At 35.1% G+C, this 18,476-nt stretch overlaps 1 protein-coding gene across 6 annotated transcripts in view; it reads right to left on the minus strand.

Moving 5' to 3' along the window:
- The window catches only part of SLC10A7 (solute carrier family 10 member 7), a 264,504-nt gene that overhangs the window by 231,442 nt on the left and 14,586 nt on the right, over window positions 1-18,476 (minus strand). For all 6 annotated transcript variants that reach the window (XM_063108334.1, XM_063108336.1, XM_063108337.1 and 3 more), the window contains exons 3-4: window positions 13,894-14,030; window positions 10,215-10,290 (exon numbers count right to left, since the gene is read on the minus strand). In XM_063108334.1, the coding sequence (XP_062964404.1) occupies window positions 10,215-10,290; window positions 13,894-14,030 (213 nt within the window). The remainder of the gene's footprint in view (window positions 1-10,214; window positions 10,291-13,893; window positions 14,031-18,476) is intronic.

Here is an 18,476-nt window from a genome sequence, read left to right on the forward strand (position 1 = left end):
CAATGAAATACAAATAATATAAACATTAATCAGACAAGATAAACTAAGAAAAAGTGTAAACGTGTTGTTGTTTAGAGCAGTGTTTCCTCAAAATTGCTAATGGGCCCAGGTCCCTCCCTAAAAACAAAGACTGATAGTTAAAATGTAACTAATTAAAATAAAACAAACTATCAAAAACATGTTTGTTAGTCATAATATATGCAGAAATTCTGATATTGAAAAGGAGAATTAGATTAATAACAAATTTTCAGTGTTTATATAGAACAGTTGAAAGGATTGTGCTTGTGACTTGTTTGTTGAAATAGAGCTGGGATGGTTTTCCAGCTTTACTGTTTAAGGGAAACATCCTGTAAATTGATTTAATCCCATTTATGTGGTTTTAAACTCCCAAAGCAAAAAAAAAGAAAAAGAAAAAGAAAAAGGAAAAAAAAAAAAACCTCTCAAAGCAATCTTTCAATTACTAATTTGGCTTCCCATGACATTTAATTCCCAGAAGGGGTTATCTAGGATATCTGACATGAGTATTCGAGGTTATGACAAGAAATATTTCTACAAAAATATTGAGGACCTGTAATACAAACTTATAAACGGGGATTACCCAGTTTATTAAATTTATTTAAACACCAACCATCTTATATTGCAACTTATCTGTTTTATATAGCTTAAGAAATTGAAAATTCTATAAATGTACTGTATATAAAAAACTACAGCAAACGTTCACATATATTTTTGAATGGATGAATGGAGTGAATGAGTAAACTTTGAAGATCAAATTCTTGAGAAAGCAATAGTAATGACTCAGAAAACCAAGTGATTTCATCAGTGACAAACCTATACAAAATGCTTGCTTGATATGTTCCCTCACAATTTACAAGTACTTCCACATACAAACTCATGAGATCCTTGTGAGCAATCTTGTGAAATAAGTACACAAATATTATTGCTCCTCAGATGAGAAAACCAAGGCTCAGAGTGCTCCAGGGCTTACTGAGACCACTGGATGAGTAACGGTAAAAGCAGGAACCAAGCACATGCTTTGATTCTAAGGCAGGCTCAAGGTCAGGTGGCCTAGTAGAAAAGGTGGTGATGTACCACAGCGTATTAAGACGGAGTTGTTTAAATACTTCTCATCCAAGATCAAGACTGGTTCTAATGTCTGAGGCAGAGTTAGACCCAAAGGTGGGGGTCACATGCTTTAGCCATAGAGAGAAAAGGACTAGAAGCAAGAATCTGGCAGGACTAAACAAGGTGTTTCAAGATCAGACCTCTGGAAGATGCTTCCACTGGGATGGTAAACGAGCCAGACAAGAAGAAAAGAAGAAGTGATGAGAGATGTAGAAAGAAAATTATGGGAGAATAGTGTCAGGGAAATAGAGGAATTTGGAGGTGAGTGGCCATGGTGTCAAAGGTTACAGTTAGATCATGAAGGATGAGAACTGAGAAAAGGCCACTGGATTTGGTGACTAGAAATCACTGCTAACCATTAAGGTGATCCTTTTGGTTAGAGTGGTAGAAATGGAAGCCAATTTGAGAGGCATTAGGGTTAAGTGAAAAAATTCTAAGTTATACACAAAAATCTTGGGAAATCTAGGTATGTTTCAACAAGTTTTATAGCAGCTTAAAATAAAACATAGTCAGCTTTTCCTAGATCCTAAGAACTCTAACCCAACCCTGAAGATACGGCTGCAATTAAAGGTATGGTAGAAGAGTAGGGACATAGAAATTCTTCGTATTGCTGATGCTACTTCTGTTCTTTCATCTGTCAGAGGGAAAACTGTTACCATTTCCCAGAAAACACATGAGGCTGGAGGCTGAAAAATACACATCTGCCAGCTTACAAGAAGGCTCAACACTTGACAGCCTTTTTCAGACATAAGATTCCTCCAGGATGTCATTAACCTTCCACTGCAAGCAAAAGCAGTAACCCCATTTAACAGAAGAGAAAGGCAAGGAACAGAAAGGCCACGTAACTGAAGCCGAGACAGTGACTGACAGTACAGATTTCCTTCTCACTCCAAGTCCCCTCTCTCTACTGATTAGATCTACTCTAACTGCCTTTATAAATGTTTCAATGACTCTTATCTTCATGCATTGGATTAGCAAGACCAAGTCCCCACTGATAATGCAAAACAAGCCTGAAATGTTTCATGCCTCTCTGTTGGCCAGAAATAAAACTTTCAGTCTCCATTTGGACTGTGATGATCTTGATCTCTCACCCCTAGTAAAAATCTCATAGCTATACTTAAGTAATGAGTACTTCATTTGCTTTCCAGGCAGACAGAAAACCTTTTTTAAATACACTCAGACTGCCATGACCTCTGTCTATGACTTAAAGAGCTCACCACGTGTAAAATTTTCTCTGCTCAGGAGACATTCTTAAATTTTCATTGAGGAGTTTTGGGTACCAACTCCATTGATGAAACTAAACACACCCATGCGCACAAACACACACTCTTTTACTTGTTACCTTTCTTCTACACCTAAAATCAAAACATTTCTTTAAAATGTATTTGGAATTCAACATGACTATCAAGGGATTCTAAAATACTTCAACCTGCTAAATAAAATTTAACAAAGTGCCAGCTAAATGTTTACATTAAAAGAACACTGTCTTAATCCTAGATTAGGCAAGATGACAGCCTATTGCCTACAAGTAGCCAACACAGTTCAGACCTCTAAACTGAAGTTCTGGCTGTCCCATTCAGCTGGATGGGGCTAAAGTTACTTGGGGTGCCTTTTGCTTTTTTTCCATGCTAAAATAGGAAAAAAATAATCCAAAGATAATGGTCAATCTAGAACTATTGTACGTTGTTTTGATTTTCTTTGTGAGGTTTTTAACTTGAAATAGAGATTTTGAATAGTATAATACAACACTAAATGTAAGCTTCTCAAAGGCAGGTGCCAGATTTCTGGGGCCAAGAACATAGTATCCCAAAGTATGGCACCTTGGCATGCTGTGTATTTTTGAGCTAAAGAAGACAGAAGGGCCTCAGAAACAAGAAGGTCTATGTGACCTTCCCTTGTCCTCCTGCCTCCAGCCCTGCTTTCTCTCCCTTAAGTGTGTCACAGAAACTAGAATTGCTCTCCCCTGAGATGGGTCATAAAATCATCTGTCTGACCTCTTCCCTTCTTCCCTGAAGATCTTCATGTGATAGGTGTCCTGAGGGACGAAGATGGAAAGTCTTTCAGAGACACAAAATAGGATATGAACAAACAGGCCCTGCTAAGTTCCCCCCAGTTTATTACCATTAGATCATACCCCCTTTTGCCCAATCATATTTCTCCACAACCACCTACTTCTTTCATATTTTTTTAGCATAAAAATATACAGTTTCCCCTGGGTCTTTGGGTGTTCGTTTCTGAAGTCTCCTAGGTCACATAAAACTTTGGTTAAATTAATGTATTATGCTTTTCTCTTGTTAATCTGTCTTTTTTTTTATAGGGGTGTCAACTACAACCCTTGCAATGGTGGAGGAAAAGATTTACTTTTTCTGCCAAGATCTTATTCTTCTTACTCTCTATCACTGAAAACAGTGTCTTAAGTGGATGCTTAACTACTGGTTGAATACCACATTCTATCTCTAAAGCTGATGGTGACTGTATATATGTGTTTTACACACCTTTTATAGATATAATAGATTTCATAATTTTAAGAAGAAGGAAATTTCTGAGGCCCATCTATCAGACATACTAATTTAATAGGTTAGGGTGGATATGAAGAATTTAAGTTTATTTTTCTAATCACCAAGGTAATTCTAATGCAAGTGATCCATGGAATTCATTTTGAGGACCAAAAAAAATAAACGAACAAACATAAATAACACGCCTATCATCAGTACACTGCAATTAGTGGTGGCAATCCCTATGGTTCCAATTACTAGGCTTAGGCTTAAATACAGATAACATAAGGTTTAGCATAAATATTACTCCCAGATATGACTGAAAACTCCTTCCTAACTTGTCCTGCCTTTTATCTATTATGATTCTTAATGCTTTTCTTTTATTTTTCTTTTTTCTTTCAGAGGTTATTATTTACTTAAAAAAGGAAGGACAGCCACATGCACATGCACAACCATCATCACCAGCAGGTGGACCATGTCAACAGCACACTCTACAATTTTACAGTTTTGAAAAACTGCATTTAAAATATTGGAATGGATAAATAACAATTACAGAAAAGAACCAAACCATGTTTCAATATTTAAATTAAAATAGTTTACCATTTAAAAGCCACAAAATAAGAGAGCCAGCTATCCCCCTAAACAGTCTCATTTAAATACCCAAAAGATATACTGGCATTTCAGTATATATACATTGCTATGCATGTACATTAAGTTCTTTCTGCTGCTAAAAATTACTCTAAATTCTAGTTGGCTCACTGAAACAATAACGACTTAAGTTATAAAATCGGAAATCATTTTTTTTAACCTTAACCAAAAATAATAAGGCTATTCCTTGCCAAAGTACAAGCTGTAAATTTAAAGGAATGCAATAACTCTTTCAATCCATGACAAAATCTTTTTGTGACCAATAATTTTACCAATAATCACTTAAAATGAAAGGTGTATAAGTAACAGGAAAAAAAAAACCCTTCTAAGTTTTGCAAAATAAAAACAAAAGAATCATTTGAAATGACTATTATATGTTCATACATCCTCAAATCATTAAAAACAAATATGCTGCACAGCCACACATTTTCTTTAATGTGTGAGAGCATAACTGAAACATGTTTATATTATATATAAAGATGTATATATATACAAGAGCATAGACTAAATGTAAATATCAGGAAAATAGGTGAACTTTGAACTTCTACCAAAAGTCACTTGAGAACAAAAATGTTTTTTAGCCTTTTATATCAATGTGTATATATACTTCTTAAGGGAATCACGTTAGAAAGAAAGAGATAATTGACACCTTTAAGCCAATTACAACTGGTCTTAGACATACCAAAAGAGACACTTTCTAAAATTCTTTCAAGGCAATAGAAAGAAAACCATAGTAGGCACTAGTCCAAAGCTCCTATAACTACACTCACTATGTGGCAACTGAAAATAATTACCTAGCATAATGAAACTCTGGTTAAATCCAACTATCTGCCAGTTTTATTCCTATACTAAGAAGCTAAATGTAGCTAAGAGAAAACACTTAACCACTATACCTGGCTTTACTTTTAATGTATGTCTGTGGATCTCATCTGGGTCTTCAGTGCTGCTTGATAATCCAACCACACTCTCAAGCTAATTCATTCTCCTCAACTAGATGGCAACTTTATCCTCTAAATGCATACTTTCTCCTCTCTTCTTGGACATTAATACCACCTACCCCAACATTGCTCTCAGCGGCTGATCTTACTTCCTACTTCACTAAGTAATCAGAAGAGAACTCCCAAGTGCGTCCCTTCTACCCATCTACATGCATCTATATCCACATACTCTGCCTTCCCTTCTATTATTATGAATAAACAGACCAAGCTCCTACTGAAACTCATACAACCCAATACCATTCCTTCTCCTTTGATATTACTCCAGCATGTGTGCTCGCACTCTCTCTCATATCTACGCAAGGGTATTTCAAAAGATTCATGGAAAAATGGAATTAAAAGGTAATATAAATCTTCCCATGAACTTTTTGAAGACCCCTCATATTTCTGTCTCTACTGTACCATTCTCATCGTGATAGAAGCATGGTGTCATTTCTGAATTTAAAAAAGATCTTGACCCTACATCCCCTTCTAATTACAGCCTCATTTCCCTCATCCCTCTTATCACAATGGCCCTCAGAACAGTCATCATACCTCCTGTCTCTAACTCTCCTCTTCCCATTTTTTCTTGAGCCCACTCCAAAAAAGCTTTTCCCTAACACTTCACTAAAACCACTCTGGTCAAGGTTACCAATAATCTCCATGTAGCATAATTCAGTGGTTAAGTCTCAGAATTTATCTTATACAACTTATATCAGCATATTTTTATACAGCTGAACATATCCTCCTCCTTTTTGTTTTCTTTTTTTTTTATTGGTTATGAATATTCAAGGGATACAAAGCTAACTGTCAGCACTTGTGCCCAAGATGTGATGGCCAGATCAATACTGGCAGCATGCCCATTACCACAAATTGCAATTATACCCCGTGTCCTCCACTCAATTAATCCCTGACCTCCCTCCCCCTCCCCCTTTCCCTCACCCCACTTTGCAACCCTAGGTATGCTCTCTCCCTCTGCAAGTCCAACGTACCACTATGGTCTTTCTTTCCTTCCTTCTTTCTCTCTTAGCTCCCACTTATGAATGAGGACAAGCGGTATTTTTCCCTCTGTGCTTTGCTTATTTCACTCAACATAAGTTTCTCCAAGCTCAACTGATATTTGACAAAGGCAACAAAAACATACATTTGGAAAAAGACTGCCTCTTCAATAAGTGGTGCTGGGAAAATTGGATATCCATATGCAGAAGAATGAAACTGGACAAGCACCTCTCACCATATGTCAAAATCAACTCAAAATGGATTAAATACTTAAGTATACGACCTGAAACTGTAAAACTACTAAGGGAAAACATAGGATAAACACTTCAGGTGCTAGGTTTGGGCAAAGAATTTATGAACAAGAACCCAAAAGCATAAGCAACAAAAGAAAAAATAAGCAAATGGGACTATATCAAACTAAAAAGCTTCTGCACAGCCAAGGAAACAAACAACAGAGTAAAATGACAACCTACAGAGTGGGAGAAAATTTTTGCAAACTATACTTCTAACAAGGGATTAATATCCAGAATATACAAGGAACTCAAGCAATTACGCAGTAAAAAAAACCAAATAACCCAATTAAAAATTGGGCAAAGGATCTGAATAGACATTTTTCAGAGGAAGACACACAGGCACATGAAAAAATGCTCAACATCACTAATCATCAGGGAAATGCAAACTAAAACCACATTGAGATATCACCTCACCCCAGTTAGACTGGCTATAATCAAAAAGACAAAGAATAACAAATGCTGACGAGGGTATAGAGAGAAGGGGACACTTCTACACTATTGGTGGGACCGTAAATTAGTACAACCACTATCAAAAACAGTATGGAGGTTTCTCAAACAACTACAGATAGATCCTACACACGATCCAGTAATTCCACTTCTGGGTATATACCCAAAGGAATGGAAATAATCATGTCGAAGGGATACCTGCACTCCCATGTTCATCGCAGCTCTGTTTGCAATAGCCAAGACATGGAACCAACCTAAATGTCCATCAATAGATGATTGGATAAGGAAAATGTGGTATATATATATATAGTACTACTCTGCCATAAAAAAGAATGAAATTCTGCCATTTGCAACCCTCCTCCTTTAAACACTTTTTTCACATGGCTTCCAAGACACCTGGCTTCCCCAACACCATGCTTTCCTGTTTTTCCTTCTATCTCACTATGCTTTCTGTTGTCTTTGCTGGCCATTCCTCATTACTTTGATCTCTTAATGTTAATGTGGCCCAGGGCTTAGTCCTTGAACTTCCTCTCTTTTTCATCTATCTCCCCAAGTAGTCTCATCCAATTTTGGCTTTAATTATCATTTATTCACTGATGATTCCCTAATTTATATTCCTAGTTTAGAACACACTACCAGCACTAATATCTCTAATTCTTAGTTGGTATTTCCATTTGGATATATAACAGGCATCTTAACACATCGAAAAAACAAACTCTTGATCTTTACCCATATGGCCAACCTTACAAGTATTCTCCAATATCCAGTTCTCTTCTCCTTCAGTCCTTATAAATGATAACCAATAGTAAGGACATATGACTTGTCTGGCTAATTTAATGTGAGCAGAAGTGCCATGGTAGCAAAAACTCATTTATGATTCTCAGATCTCTCTTTCTGCTGTGGCAACTGAAATGTTCTGTGTTCCATCCAGATGGTATACCTATAAGATGGTAGAGCCTCCAATCAAACAGTCTTCATCAGGGAAGGCAAAAGACCTTCCCACTGATCCACATGGACATGTACTATGAGCAAGACATAAATGTATATGTCTAGCTACTTAGATCTTGGAGTTCTTAGTGATCCCAGCACAGCCTAGCCTTCCTAGGCTAGTACTACCCTAACATGCTCTCACATAGTACTCTTCTACATATAAGCAACCACATCTTTTCAGCTGCTCAGCCAACAACCTTGGAGTCATTCTCGACCCCTCTTTTTCTTTAACACCCACACCCAATTAATCAGCATATCTTGTACCTTCAAAATATATCTAGAATCCAATCACCTTTACTGCCTCCACTACCATCTTGCCCTTCAAAAGACACTGGTAAGAAAATGAAAAGACAAAACACAGACTGGGAGAAAATATTTACAAGGCATATATTTGATGAGGGATGTATGCCCAGAATATATAAAACTCTCAACACTCATCATAAGTAAGCAAACCACCTGATTAAAAAAAAAAAAAAAATGAGCAACAGATTTAATAGCCATATCACCAAAGATAACATGCTGATAGCAAATAAGCACATGAAAAGATACTCCACATTATTAATCACTGGGAAATGCAAATTAAATTAAAACCACAATGAGATATCACTACACACAAAACTTTAAAAGATTGACAATACTAAATGCTGACTAGGATGTAGAACACTAGAAATCTCATTCACTATTGGTTGGAATGTAAAATGGTACAACCACTTTGGAAAATAGTTTTAGAATTTCTTTAAAAGTTAAACATATACCTCGGGTAAAAGAAGAGTGCTTGTATATTGATAGAAATTGTCTACTTCAAAAGCTATTTACAGGAGATTTGTAACTATTTATAGCTGATTCTTCCTTGGTTAAAAGGTGCTAAAATTTATACCTACCAAATAATCCAGCCATTACACTCCTAAGTACTTCCAAGAGAAATGAGAGTATACACCCACTTAAAGGTTTGTACACAGCTATTCATGGCCAAAAAGTAGAAACTGTCCAAATGTCCATTGACAGGTGAGTGGATAAACAATTAGTGGTATATCCATACAAAATAATACTACTCAACTATAAAAAGGACTGAACTATTGATAAGCACAACATATATGAATCTCAAAATAATTATGCTGAGTAAAAGAAGTCAGGAAAAAAAAAACAAAAAAGAATACACACGGTATGATTCCATTATATAAAACTCTAGAAAATACAAACTAACAGGTAGTGACAGAAAGCAGATGAGTGGTTGCCTGGGGAAGAGAAATGCTGGGGACAGGAGGAAGGGATGTCAGAGAAACTGGAAACTTTTGAAGGTGATGGTTACATTCGTTATTGTGATTGTGGTGATGGTTTTACAGGTTACACATATGTCAAAATGTTAAATTGTTGCAACTTATACAGTTTATTATATGTCAACGATACTTCAATGAACGTGTTTTTAAAAACCATACAGAAGGTACTCCATAACTATTTTTGTAAAGAATAAAGTGGATACAAAAATGAAAATGAAAATAGACATTTAGAAAAGCAGAATCCTAAGAACAGATGCTAATAATGCAAAATCCTAAGAATAACTTGAAGCAAACACCCATTACATCTTCCCTTATTCAATAGTATTCTTTTCTGAAAAAGAGAATATAGGTAGAGATGGAAGAATAAGCTCTCACAAAGGAAAGTCCCTCAGTATGAAGTTGTAGGGCCTTTCAACGAAGAAACAACCACCTATAGATACCTTCTAAAATGGAAAATTGTTACTCCAATGTACAAACACAATTTTTTGGCCACAGTTCACTAGTAGTTAGATAATTTATTTGAATTCATCTTAAAAACCTGGCCAAATTTATTCTTTTTTATATCATCTTCACTTGCCTTTAATATAGTGAACCTTTTCCCACCAATTTAGTTTGTTACAAATTTTTAGGAACTAAGGGATGGCCATAGTGGGCATCCTCAGTGTGAGTCTTGGATAAATTGTCCCTTTCCTTGGACTCCTGTGTCCTTTGTCTCCCAATTTTCCACTGAAGTAGAAAAAAATCACCATCTCTACTTCATTCATCTCCTTTGCTCTTCTCTTTGACGTCCTGAATTCCACTCACTATCATCAATTTTAGAATCATCCTAATACACGGATACTCTCGCTTCTTGCATAAGCATCTACGGTTAGGAGTTTCCTGCCACATAACTCCTTCATGTTCAAAACATAGTTTTGAACAAAATAAAAGCACAGCATGCACTTATGTTTAGCCTCCATAACTCACCTCATTTCCACCAACTGCCTTGGTTAAAATCACTGCAGAAGACACGGGGGGAGGCATACAACCTACTGTCTGCAAACTGAAAAACAAAAGAAAATCCAATTATAAATAGGCTTTTGTTTTTTCAGTTACAAATAGCTCTCATTACATTCATTTCAAGATAGCAGAGCTGGACAAATGAAAATAAAAGAGTGTTTATTGATGTACATGCCCCGTTGAGTTTATACAATTCTATGTGACGCAACATGGCTAAGAATATGCTGTAAATGCATGGGTTCGATGCTCTCATTCTATTCCACAGACTTGGGTGATTTTATTTTTTTTAAAGTATTTAAACTCTTATTATACAATTCAAAAAACAGTCAAGTTATAGTGAGTGCAGTCATTGAAAGACAGCCAAAATGGTTAATCATTTGGTAAGTGTTTATAATCTTAGATTATTTCAGGTAAAGTAAAAACCTTTTCATTATCCTTTTTATAGGGAGTCTCTTGGTAAAATTAAAGCTTCAAAATCACTTCCAAAATTTAAAAATATATAATAAAACAAAAGTTTACATTTTCAGATTTCTTTCTATAAAACAGCAGTTCTCAAACTTTTATCTCATAAAAGATATTTTCATGTTGTAATATCATTATAGAATCAGGCATGACACAGTCATATACTTCTTGCATTCAGACTTTGTAGTAAATTCTAGTATCTATTCTCAATTTGGATTTTATTAAATTATGTGCATACTCCCAAGATCTATTCTCTCAGGTTAGGATAGAAAATAAATTGCATGATAAGCAAATGAAACTATGAGCAGTAAATCTAATTAATAAAAATAAAAAACATTATTCAGAATTCATGTAGAATATACATTCTGGGAAGAGTGAGTAGCTGGCCAGACTAAGTGTAAAGTTCATACAAAGCATAGAGGACACAGTATCTGAATTAAACAGATTTTGAATGGGTATAATTATCTGTGATTTTTATTTACTTTTGTAAGAATGAATTATCCAAACTTTATGCAATGAATTTATATTAGTTCTGAAATAAAAAAATAAAAATGTTTAACTCATTTTGATTGAAACATAATAGAACACATTTTATGGAATTTCCAGCTCAATTCAATTCCATCTGGTCTTCTCTTAAGGTCTATTCTCCTAAGTGAGGGTAAAGTAGTCTGTCCTATTATGAATTCCCAATCTCTGAGCCTTCCTTATGGTCTACCACCATCGTCACTAATACTTACTGAGCATTTACCACTTGTAATAGATACTATTCTAGACACTTTACATATATCATCTTATTTTTTTCTCACAAGTATTTATGATAAATACTATTATTATTCTCATTAGACTGAAAGCTGAAGAGAAAAGTTAAGTAACTTGCCCAAACTCACAAAGCCAGTTATCCTGAGTTGAACAATCCAGGGTCAAAGAATTATCTAGGCTTCCTCTTCCAACCTCTCTGCCTTCTATCTCCCCTACCACCAATAGTAGGGACAGATCCTCCCAGTTATTATTATTTTTTTTTATCTTCCTAGCTTTTTCAATCTTTCCCTCTCTTCTGACCCCTTCCCTTCCATGTACAAAGAAGCGGAATTCTCTCTATCTTGAAAAAAAAAAAAAATCCCTAAACTGTATATTAATATATTCTTTCTCTGTAGGATACTACATCATTCCTGCCTTCAAGGAGGCAGAAGAGTCAACACACAAATGTAGATAACTAATTACAAAATCAGTACTGTTGCTTCCTCAAGATACAATCCTACTTTTTTCCTTCTGACACCCTACTGACCTTCTTTAAAGAGTGTTCCACTTCCATGACCCCACAGCTCATTCTCTCCTTACTCCTTTGGAATGGGACTTCTGTCCCTTCTACTAATAAAAGTAGTAACCTTAAAGGTGCTAGTGATATCCAAACACCAAATCCAGTATGCTTTTCCCCATATTCACTCTGCTTACATGCTTGCTTCTCAGGGCACTCTGTTTTCTTGGTTATCATCATACATCTGACTTCATCATATCTCCTTTTAAGATATGACTTCATCATATCTTTTTAACCAGCCCACTGTACTATTTTGCTGCCTCCCCTGCCTTCTTTTCAATCTTAGTTTCAATCTGTAGAAGTACTTTCAAATTTACACTCCTAGCCCTAACTACTATTCCCAAACTTGTGGCTGCTTGTGACTGCCACCTCAAGCTAAACATGTCTAAAATTGAACGTATATATTTTCTTTTTCTCCTGGCTTTACTGAGGTATGATTGGCAAATAAAAATTATATATAGTTATGGTGTACAACATGATGTTTTGATATATATACACATTGTGAAGTGATTACCACAATCAAACTAATTAACATATCCATCTCCTCACACAGTTATCAATATTTTGTGGTGAGAACACTGAAGTTCTATTCTCTTAGAAATTCCCAAATAAATAATACATTATTAACTATAGTCACCATGCTGTACAATAGATCTCTGGAGTGAATTTATATATTTTCTAAAAAATCAATTTCCCCTCTGAATTTACCAGAGGAACCAGTTTTTACCTAATGACTCATTTTGAAACTTTGGAGTTATTTTTATGTGACTCCACTTGCTCCTCATAAATCCCTCAGTCACCACAACCAAATTTCCATTCTTCTCTGTAACTACTGCCACCATCTCTGTTCAGATGCTTTTCACCCAAATCTGGATGCTTACAAATGCCTGCTGAATGCTCTCTCTAACCTCTGCTCTGTCCCTTCAACACAGCAAAATAAGGAGTATGTGCTCAGAATATCTTTATTTCAATGACTTAAACTTGATTCTGAGGTAGAAGCCTGCCACTCCCTCAAGTTAAATGTATTAAGTGTGTACTCTCAAACTGGGAAAGGAAAGAAAGAAGAAGGTGAGCCAGAAAGAGCTTTCTCCTAGGAAGTTAGGGCAAGTGTGTACTCCTTTAAGTTTAACTTTCTGAGGTGAGAGTTGCTTGCTTGTTCTATTTAGCATTTTGAAACTGCAAGTGCCACTCTTCTAATAACAAACCAAGTACAACACTATCAGATTATTGTTCCTTAATGATGACTTTTTAGCACGTTATTCTCTTGTTTTAGCACTTGCAGAACTATCCATCATCTACAGCTTCAACTCAAACTCTTCAGCCTAGTAGTTCAGGCATTCTGTGGCTTGGCCTTAAAGAAACTTTTCATTGTCGTCCTACACATCCAACTAGAATGGAAGTTTCCTGAAGACAAGGAAAATGAGTATTCTTTCTATTCTTTGAGTGCCCTACACATGGCAGTTACTCAGTAACTATTGGTTCTTGATATGACATTTTTAAAAACACATATTATACTCAGCTATTATCTGTACACATTTGGTAAGATACAGAATGCAAAGTTAAAGCATCCAATTGACAGCCTGCATTATACACATGCATACAGATCTGAAATCCTCTAGTCCTTTCCGTTTTTCTCCCAAGACTACTCTTTAAAACTCCCAGAAAAGTGTCCATTCTAGAACCTTAAGCATGAGGGTATATTTTAATATACAACTCTGATGAACCTCCTTCATGAAACACTGTTGTTAAAAGTGTTTTTATTTCCTTACACAATAGCACACGTACGCCCTTTTGTACACAGTTGCAATAGAAACAATATGTCATTAGATACGCCCCATTAAAAGTGGACTCTTCAAAAGATAAACATACCCTTTTAAAAGCCATTCATTGATGGGTGTGATTGATAAAAGCTGAAGAAAAAGCCATATTGCTGCTGGGAAGAATGCAAGTGTAAAGATCTGAATAAAAAGATGCAGTTTTATATGCACCAAAGCACTGGTCAGCTCCTGAAAAAATGAAGGACACAAAATAAACAAAGGTAAGAAAACTATTTCTGAAAAGAAACTGCTTCTAAAATAACATCATATGAGTTCGTTTTTAATTTTGAGTTATTGCATAATTAAAATTTTTATCTATAAGCATATGCATAAGAGAAAGACTTTAAGAGAAAGAAAATTACTCATGATGATTATAAAGTATTTCTGTATGAAATTTCTAAAATATTCTAGTTTCTTTTGAATATACAATATACCCTAACAATTTAGATTTGTTAAATTCTGGACCAAAACTAAGCTAACTACCTTTACACCAGTATAGATTTGAGGATTGTTGACACTATAAACAAACATGTACATTTACTTATATAAAAAAATTAATCTTAAAAATTTTTTTAGCAGGATCCATCACATTTTAATTAAATATAGTAATTAATCTCCATTACACCAAACCTATAAGGCCTCAACTTGGCAAGATGTTACTGAATCTACAAATAATTTTTAAAAATATTTTCCTCAATGACAGTCTATAATTCAAAATGGCTCTTCCCCCCAAAATCTACTCACTAGACTTCTTTGTTAATATTTACTGAATACCAGCTATATGAGCTTGTCACCTTACATACATTATGTACTTTAATCCTTACAACAACCACATTATGCAGTTATTATTATCCCTATTATACAGATGAGGAAATTAAGGTTGAGAGCTACTGTACAGTGAAGATCAGAATCAAACCCATTCTGTCACGCTATCGAGCCCAGGCCTGCTTCGCCTATTGTATTAGACTGGTGCCCAGGGAAGGGAAGAAAAGCACATTAAACATGACAAACCAGGCACATGCTATGAGTCTCACAGCTAAAAAAGGATAGTTTACCTCTGAGGTTCAACTATGTATAAACTAACAAACATTTGCATTTGAATCTGTGTAATGTGATTATTCAGTTGAAATAAAACAAATTCAGAAAGTAGTAGGAAAAGTACCGTCCTTTGAAATAAGCAAATAAATATTAAAGCATATTCAAAGATGCCGGACATTCGCTGGGTAGAAACATAGAACTGCAAGGAGTCTCCTAGTTCAAGTAAGATGGTCAAGAAATCCTCAGCCTCAGAGATATTAGCCAAAGTTTATCAGTCTAATAAACAGTAAGTTAATGCTAACTCATTCACTGAGTACCACATTCTGGGATCTGTCTCATCAGCTCTCGCTATCTATCTCCCCGTGTGAAGACACACAGCAGCTCCTGTTTGGTCACAAGACGTCCCTAATGACATCTAAGGAATTTCTGACAATCTAGGTCTAATTTAGGACCACTGGGAAACCCTGTGCCTACCAGAAGCCACAGTATGTCCTTTGAAATAAGCAAGTAAGTCCTTGACTTAGACCTAAGAGAAAACAAGCCATCCTTACAGCGAATCAGAATTCTAAAAGTACCACCCTAGAGAAAACTTAAGCACCAGCAGTTCAGAGAATTCTCAAGTCTTGAAACCAAGTCTCATTTAAGTATACTCAGAAGCATTCAATAAATATTAAATATTAATAGTTTTTAATTTAAAAAAAATAATTAGCCAGAATGCATTAACTAAGGTAACTGCATATACTTCTAATAGGGATACAAAAAAGCCTAACTTTTCTGAAAAGTAATTTGGGAATATACGTCAAAGACTATAATACAATTCACATTCTTAGACCCCAAAATTTTATGTCTTAGCATTTCTCCTTAGGCAATAAAAAGTGGTTATAATCATTTATACACAGAATTGATTGACACAACATTATCAATTAGAGCAAAATCTGGAAACAACATAAATGTTCAAAAATGGGAGAACAATTAAATGTTAAAGTATAACTAGAGTGTTATTAGCTATTAAAAACTGTATGGATAAGGGTATGGAAACATAGGATCTCTACCCTACTTTACCAATAGTAGTGTAAATTGGCACAACCTGTGAGGAACAATCTGGCAACTCACTCCTTCATTCAAAAAATACTTACTGAGCACCTGGCACCATTCTAAGTATTTGGAATATCTATCACAACTTAAACTGCAATATCTATTGACCTAGCAATTCCACTTCTAGGAATTTATCCTTCACATATGTTCCAGAACATAGGAAATTACAAATTCTTAGGTTATACTTTGCAACATGTTTGTAATAGCATAGCCTTGTAAATTACCTAAATGTCCATCAATAGCGGCATACAAAAAGAAACAGGATTCTTTACACGTTAATATGAAACCATCTACAAGATAGGTATTTTAAGTAAAATAAGGTAAGGTGCCAAACAGTATAAAACACTACATTTTGTAAGGGAGTGGGATACATATGTGTATGTTTTGCATAGAATATCTTTGGAAAGATACAGAGAAACTGTTAACAATGGTTGTCTCCAGAGAAGAGAACCAGACATATGGTGGAGAGTGGAAGGAAGACTTCTCATTATATATAATTTTGTACCTTTTGACTCTGAACTATGTAAATAAATCACACATTCATAAAAGTAAGCAAAATGTAAATAATTTTATTTTAAAATATATAAAGGAAGAAAAATTAATATTACATGAAAATTATTATACATGTTATGGAAAACATAGGATAAGATTGTATGTGTAAATGTCTGCAAGCATGTGTATACATATACATACATACACCATTTTATTTTTTAAAATACTTTATTTTAAAAATATTCTATATAGAAAACATGTTTTAAAAAAGAGATTAAAAAACACGTGAATGTTAATAGCAGTTATTTTTACTTCCAATCTCTCTAAAATGAGTAAATATCACTTTTATAATCAGAAAAATTTTATGAAAACTAAAATGTAGTTAGAAAACACTAGCTGATCTAATAAATGACAATTAGAAAAAATTCACATTGTATCAGTGTAAAGCTAGGTAGGGCTAGAGCTCATAGACCCCCTAGAGCCTGTTGTACAGACCACATCACAAACCCTTCACGTGGAGGTCTACGAGCTAGGTAAGAAGAAAAGGTCCTGGGAGCTGTGGGTAAAAAATTAATAGGCTTTATTCAGAGCTAGGAGTAGCCGCCCTAGTGGCCTCCCGGAGCGTCCCAAGAAGCACCGTGTATCAGAGCCATTAGTCCTTTATACTTAAGTCCATAACCCAGGACACCTGGGTGCACATGCACAATTACATTAGACAATAACCAAGGAACACCTGGGCGTACATGCATATTTACATCAAATGGTCAGCAAGATTCTGAACATCTGAAGGGCCCTGACCATTTTCCTGTATTTTCCCAACAATTAGAATAATGGTACAGTAAAGAATCCAGCAAAATGAATCACAACAGCCCACCATATTGGGCCATGAGAGGACTCTTAACAACAGGGAAGTAACAGACATGAAGTGTTTCTAAGAAAGATTTTTAAGACTGTCACAAAAACCCAGTGTCATGTTTTCCATATCTTCTTCATATAACCAAAAGATAAAATAAGGTAATACTGGAAAAGAAAAAGCAAGTAAACCCCATAAAATCTAAAATAGTGTTTATTCCATATATTCCTATGTAGAATTTAGGATCACCTATTCAAATAAGTGCCATTATGAATAATTGAAAAGTTGACTCTGTGTGACATTTTGTTTATTCACATGTAATATAGGTCAAATTCCATTAAAATAACCTTAAGGAGATAATCCACATAATGTAGTGATTATACCAGTGTCTCACTGACAGAATCAAAAATTGCTTAAAACTAGGGCTATGTCTAGGACATAGAAATATTTTCGTTATATACCAATTTCCCTTCTAACCCTTATTTGACCTTTATCTGACTCACTTTCTGAGAATCAGCCTCATAGCTCTGGGCTTGAAATTAGCAGCATGGGCCTAAAATTTAGAATTTGCTATAGTTACTTTTCAGCTAATGGGATTAAAAACTAATAATCTGTTTAAGAAAATAAAGAAAAACCTGTATATTCTGCACTACTTGCAACCTTTTTTCAGGCCCTGAGCCTCCTGCTACCAAGCACTGTGCCCTGTAGCCATCGGCCCATAATAGGTATTTCTTGAAATGAGTTGGCCCTGCCACAGTCTGTTAAGTGACAAATCCTCTGAAATTGTAGGTTTGAAGTTAGCTAAATACAAAATAGATTTTAAATGTGACCTTGTTTAATTTCAATACAATAAAATTTCAGAAACCATTTCAACAGGCAAAACTAGAAATCAACAGTTATAAAACTGAAGATTTAGCATTGCATTAGCACAGTGCCCTTTATAATTTTAACAAATTAGTAAAATAAATTTTAGGATACACATCATTAAGTCAGTTTATGAGTAATACTACATGAAATGTTCAATATAAATCAGACTCAAATGGGACCAACATAAATGCTTTCTTTCTTTCTTTCTTTCTTTCTTTTTTTTTTGACAGCTGGCTGGTTAGGGGATATGAACCCCTGACCTTGGTGTTATAACACTGCACTCTAACCAA

This window comes from Cynocephalus volans, chromosome 9 (assembly GCF_027409185.1).
Source record: "Cynocephalus volans isolate mCynVol1 chromosome 9, mCynVol1.pri, whole genome shotgun sequence".
NCBI classification, from domain to species: Eukaryota; Metazoa; Chordata; class Mammalia; order Dermoptera; family Cynocephalidae; genus Cynocephalus; species Cynocephalus volans.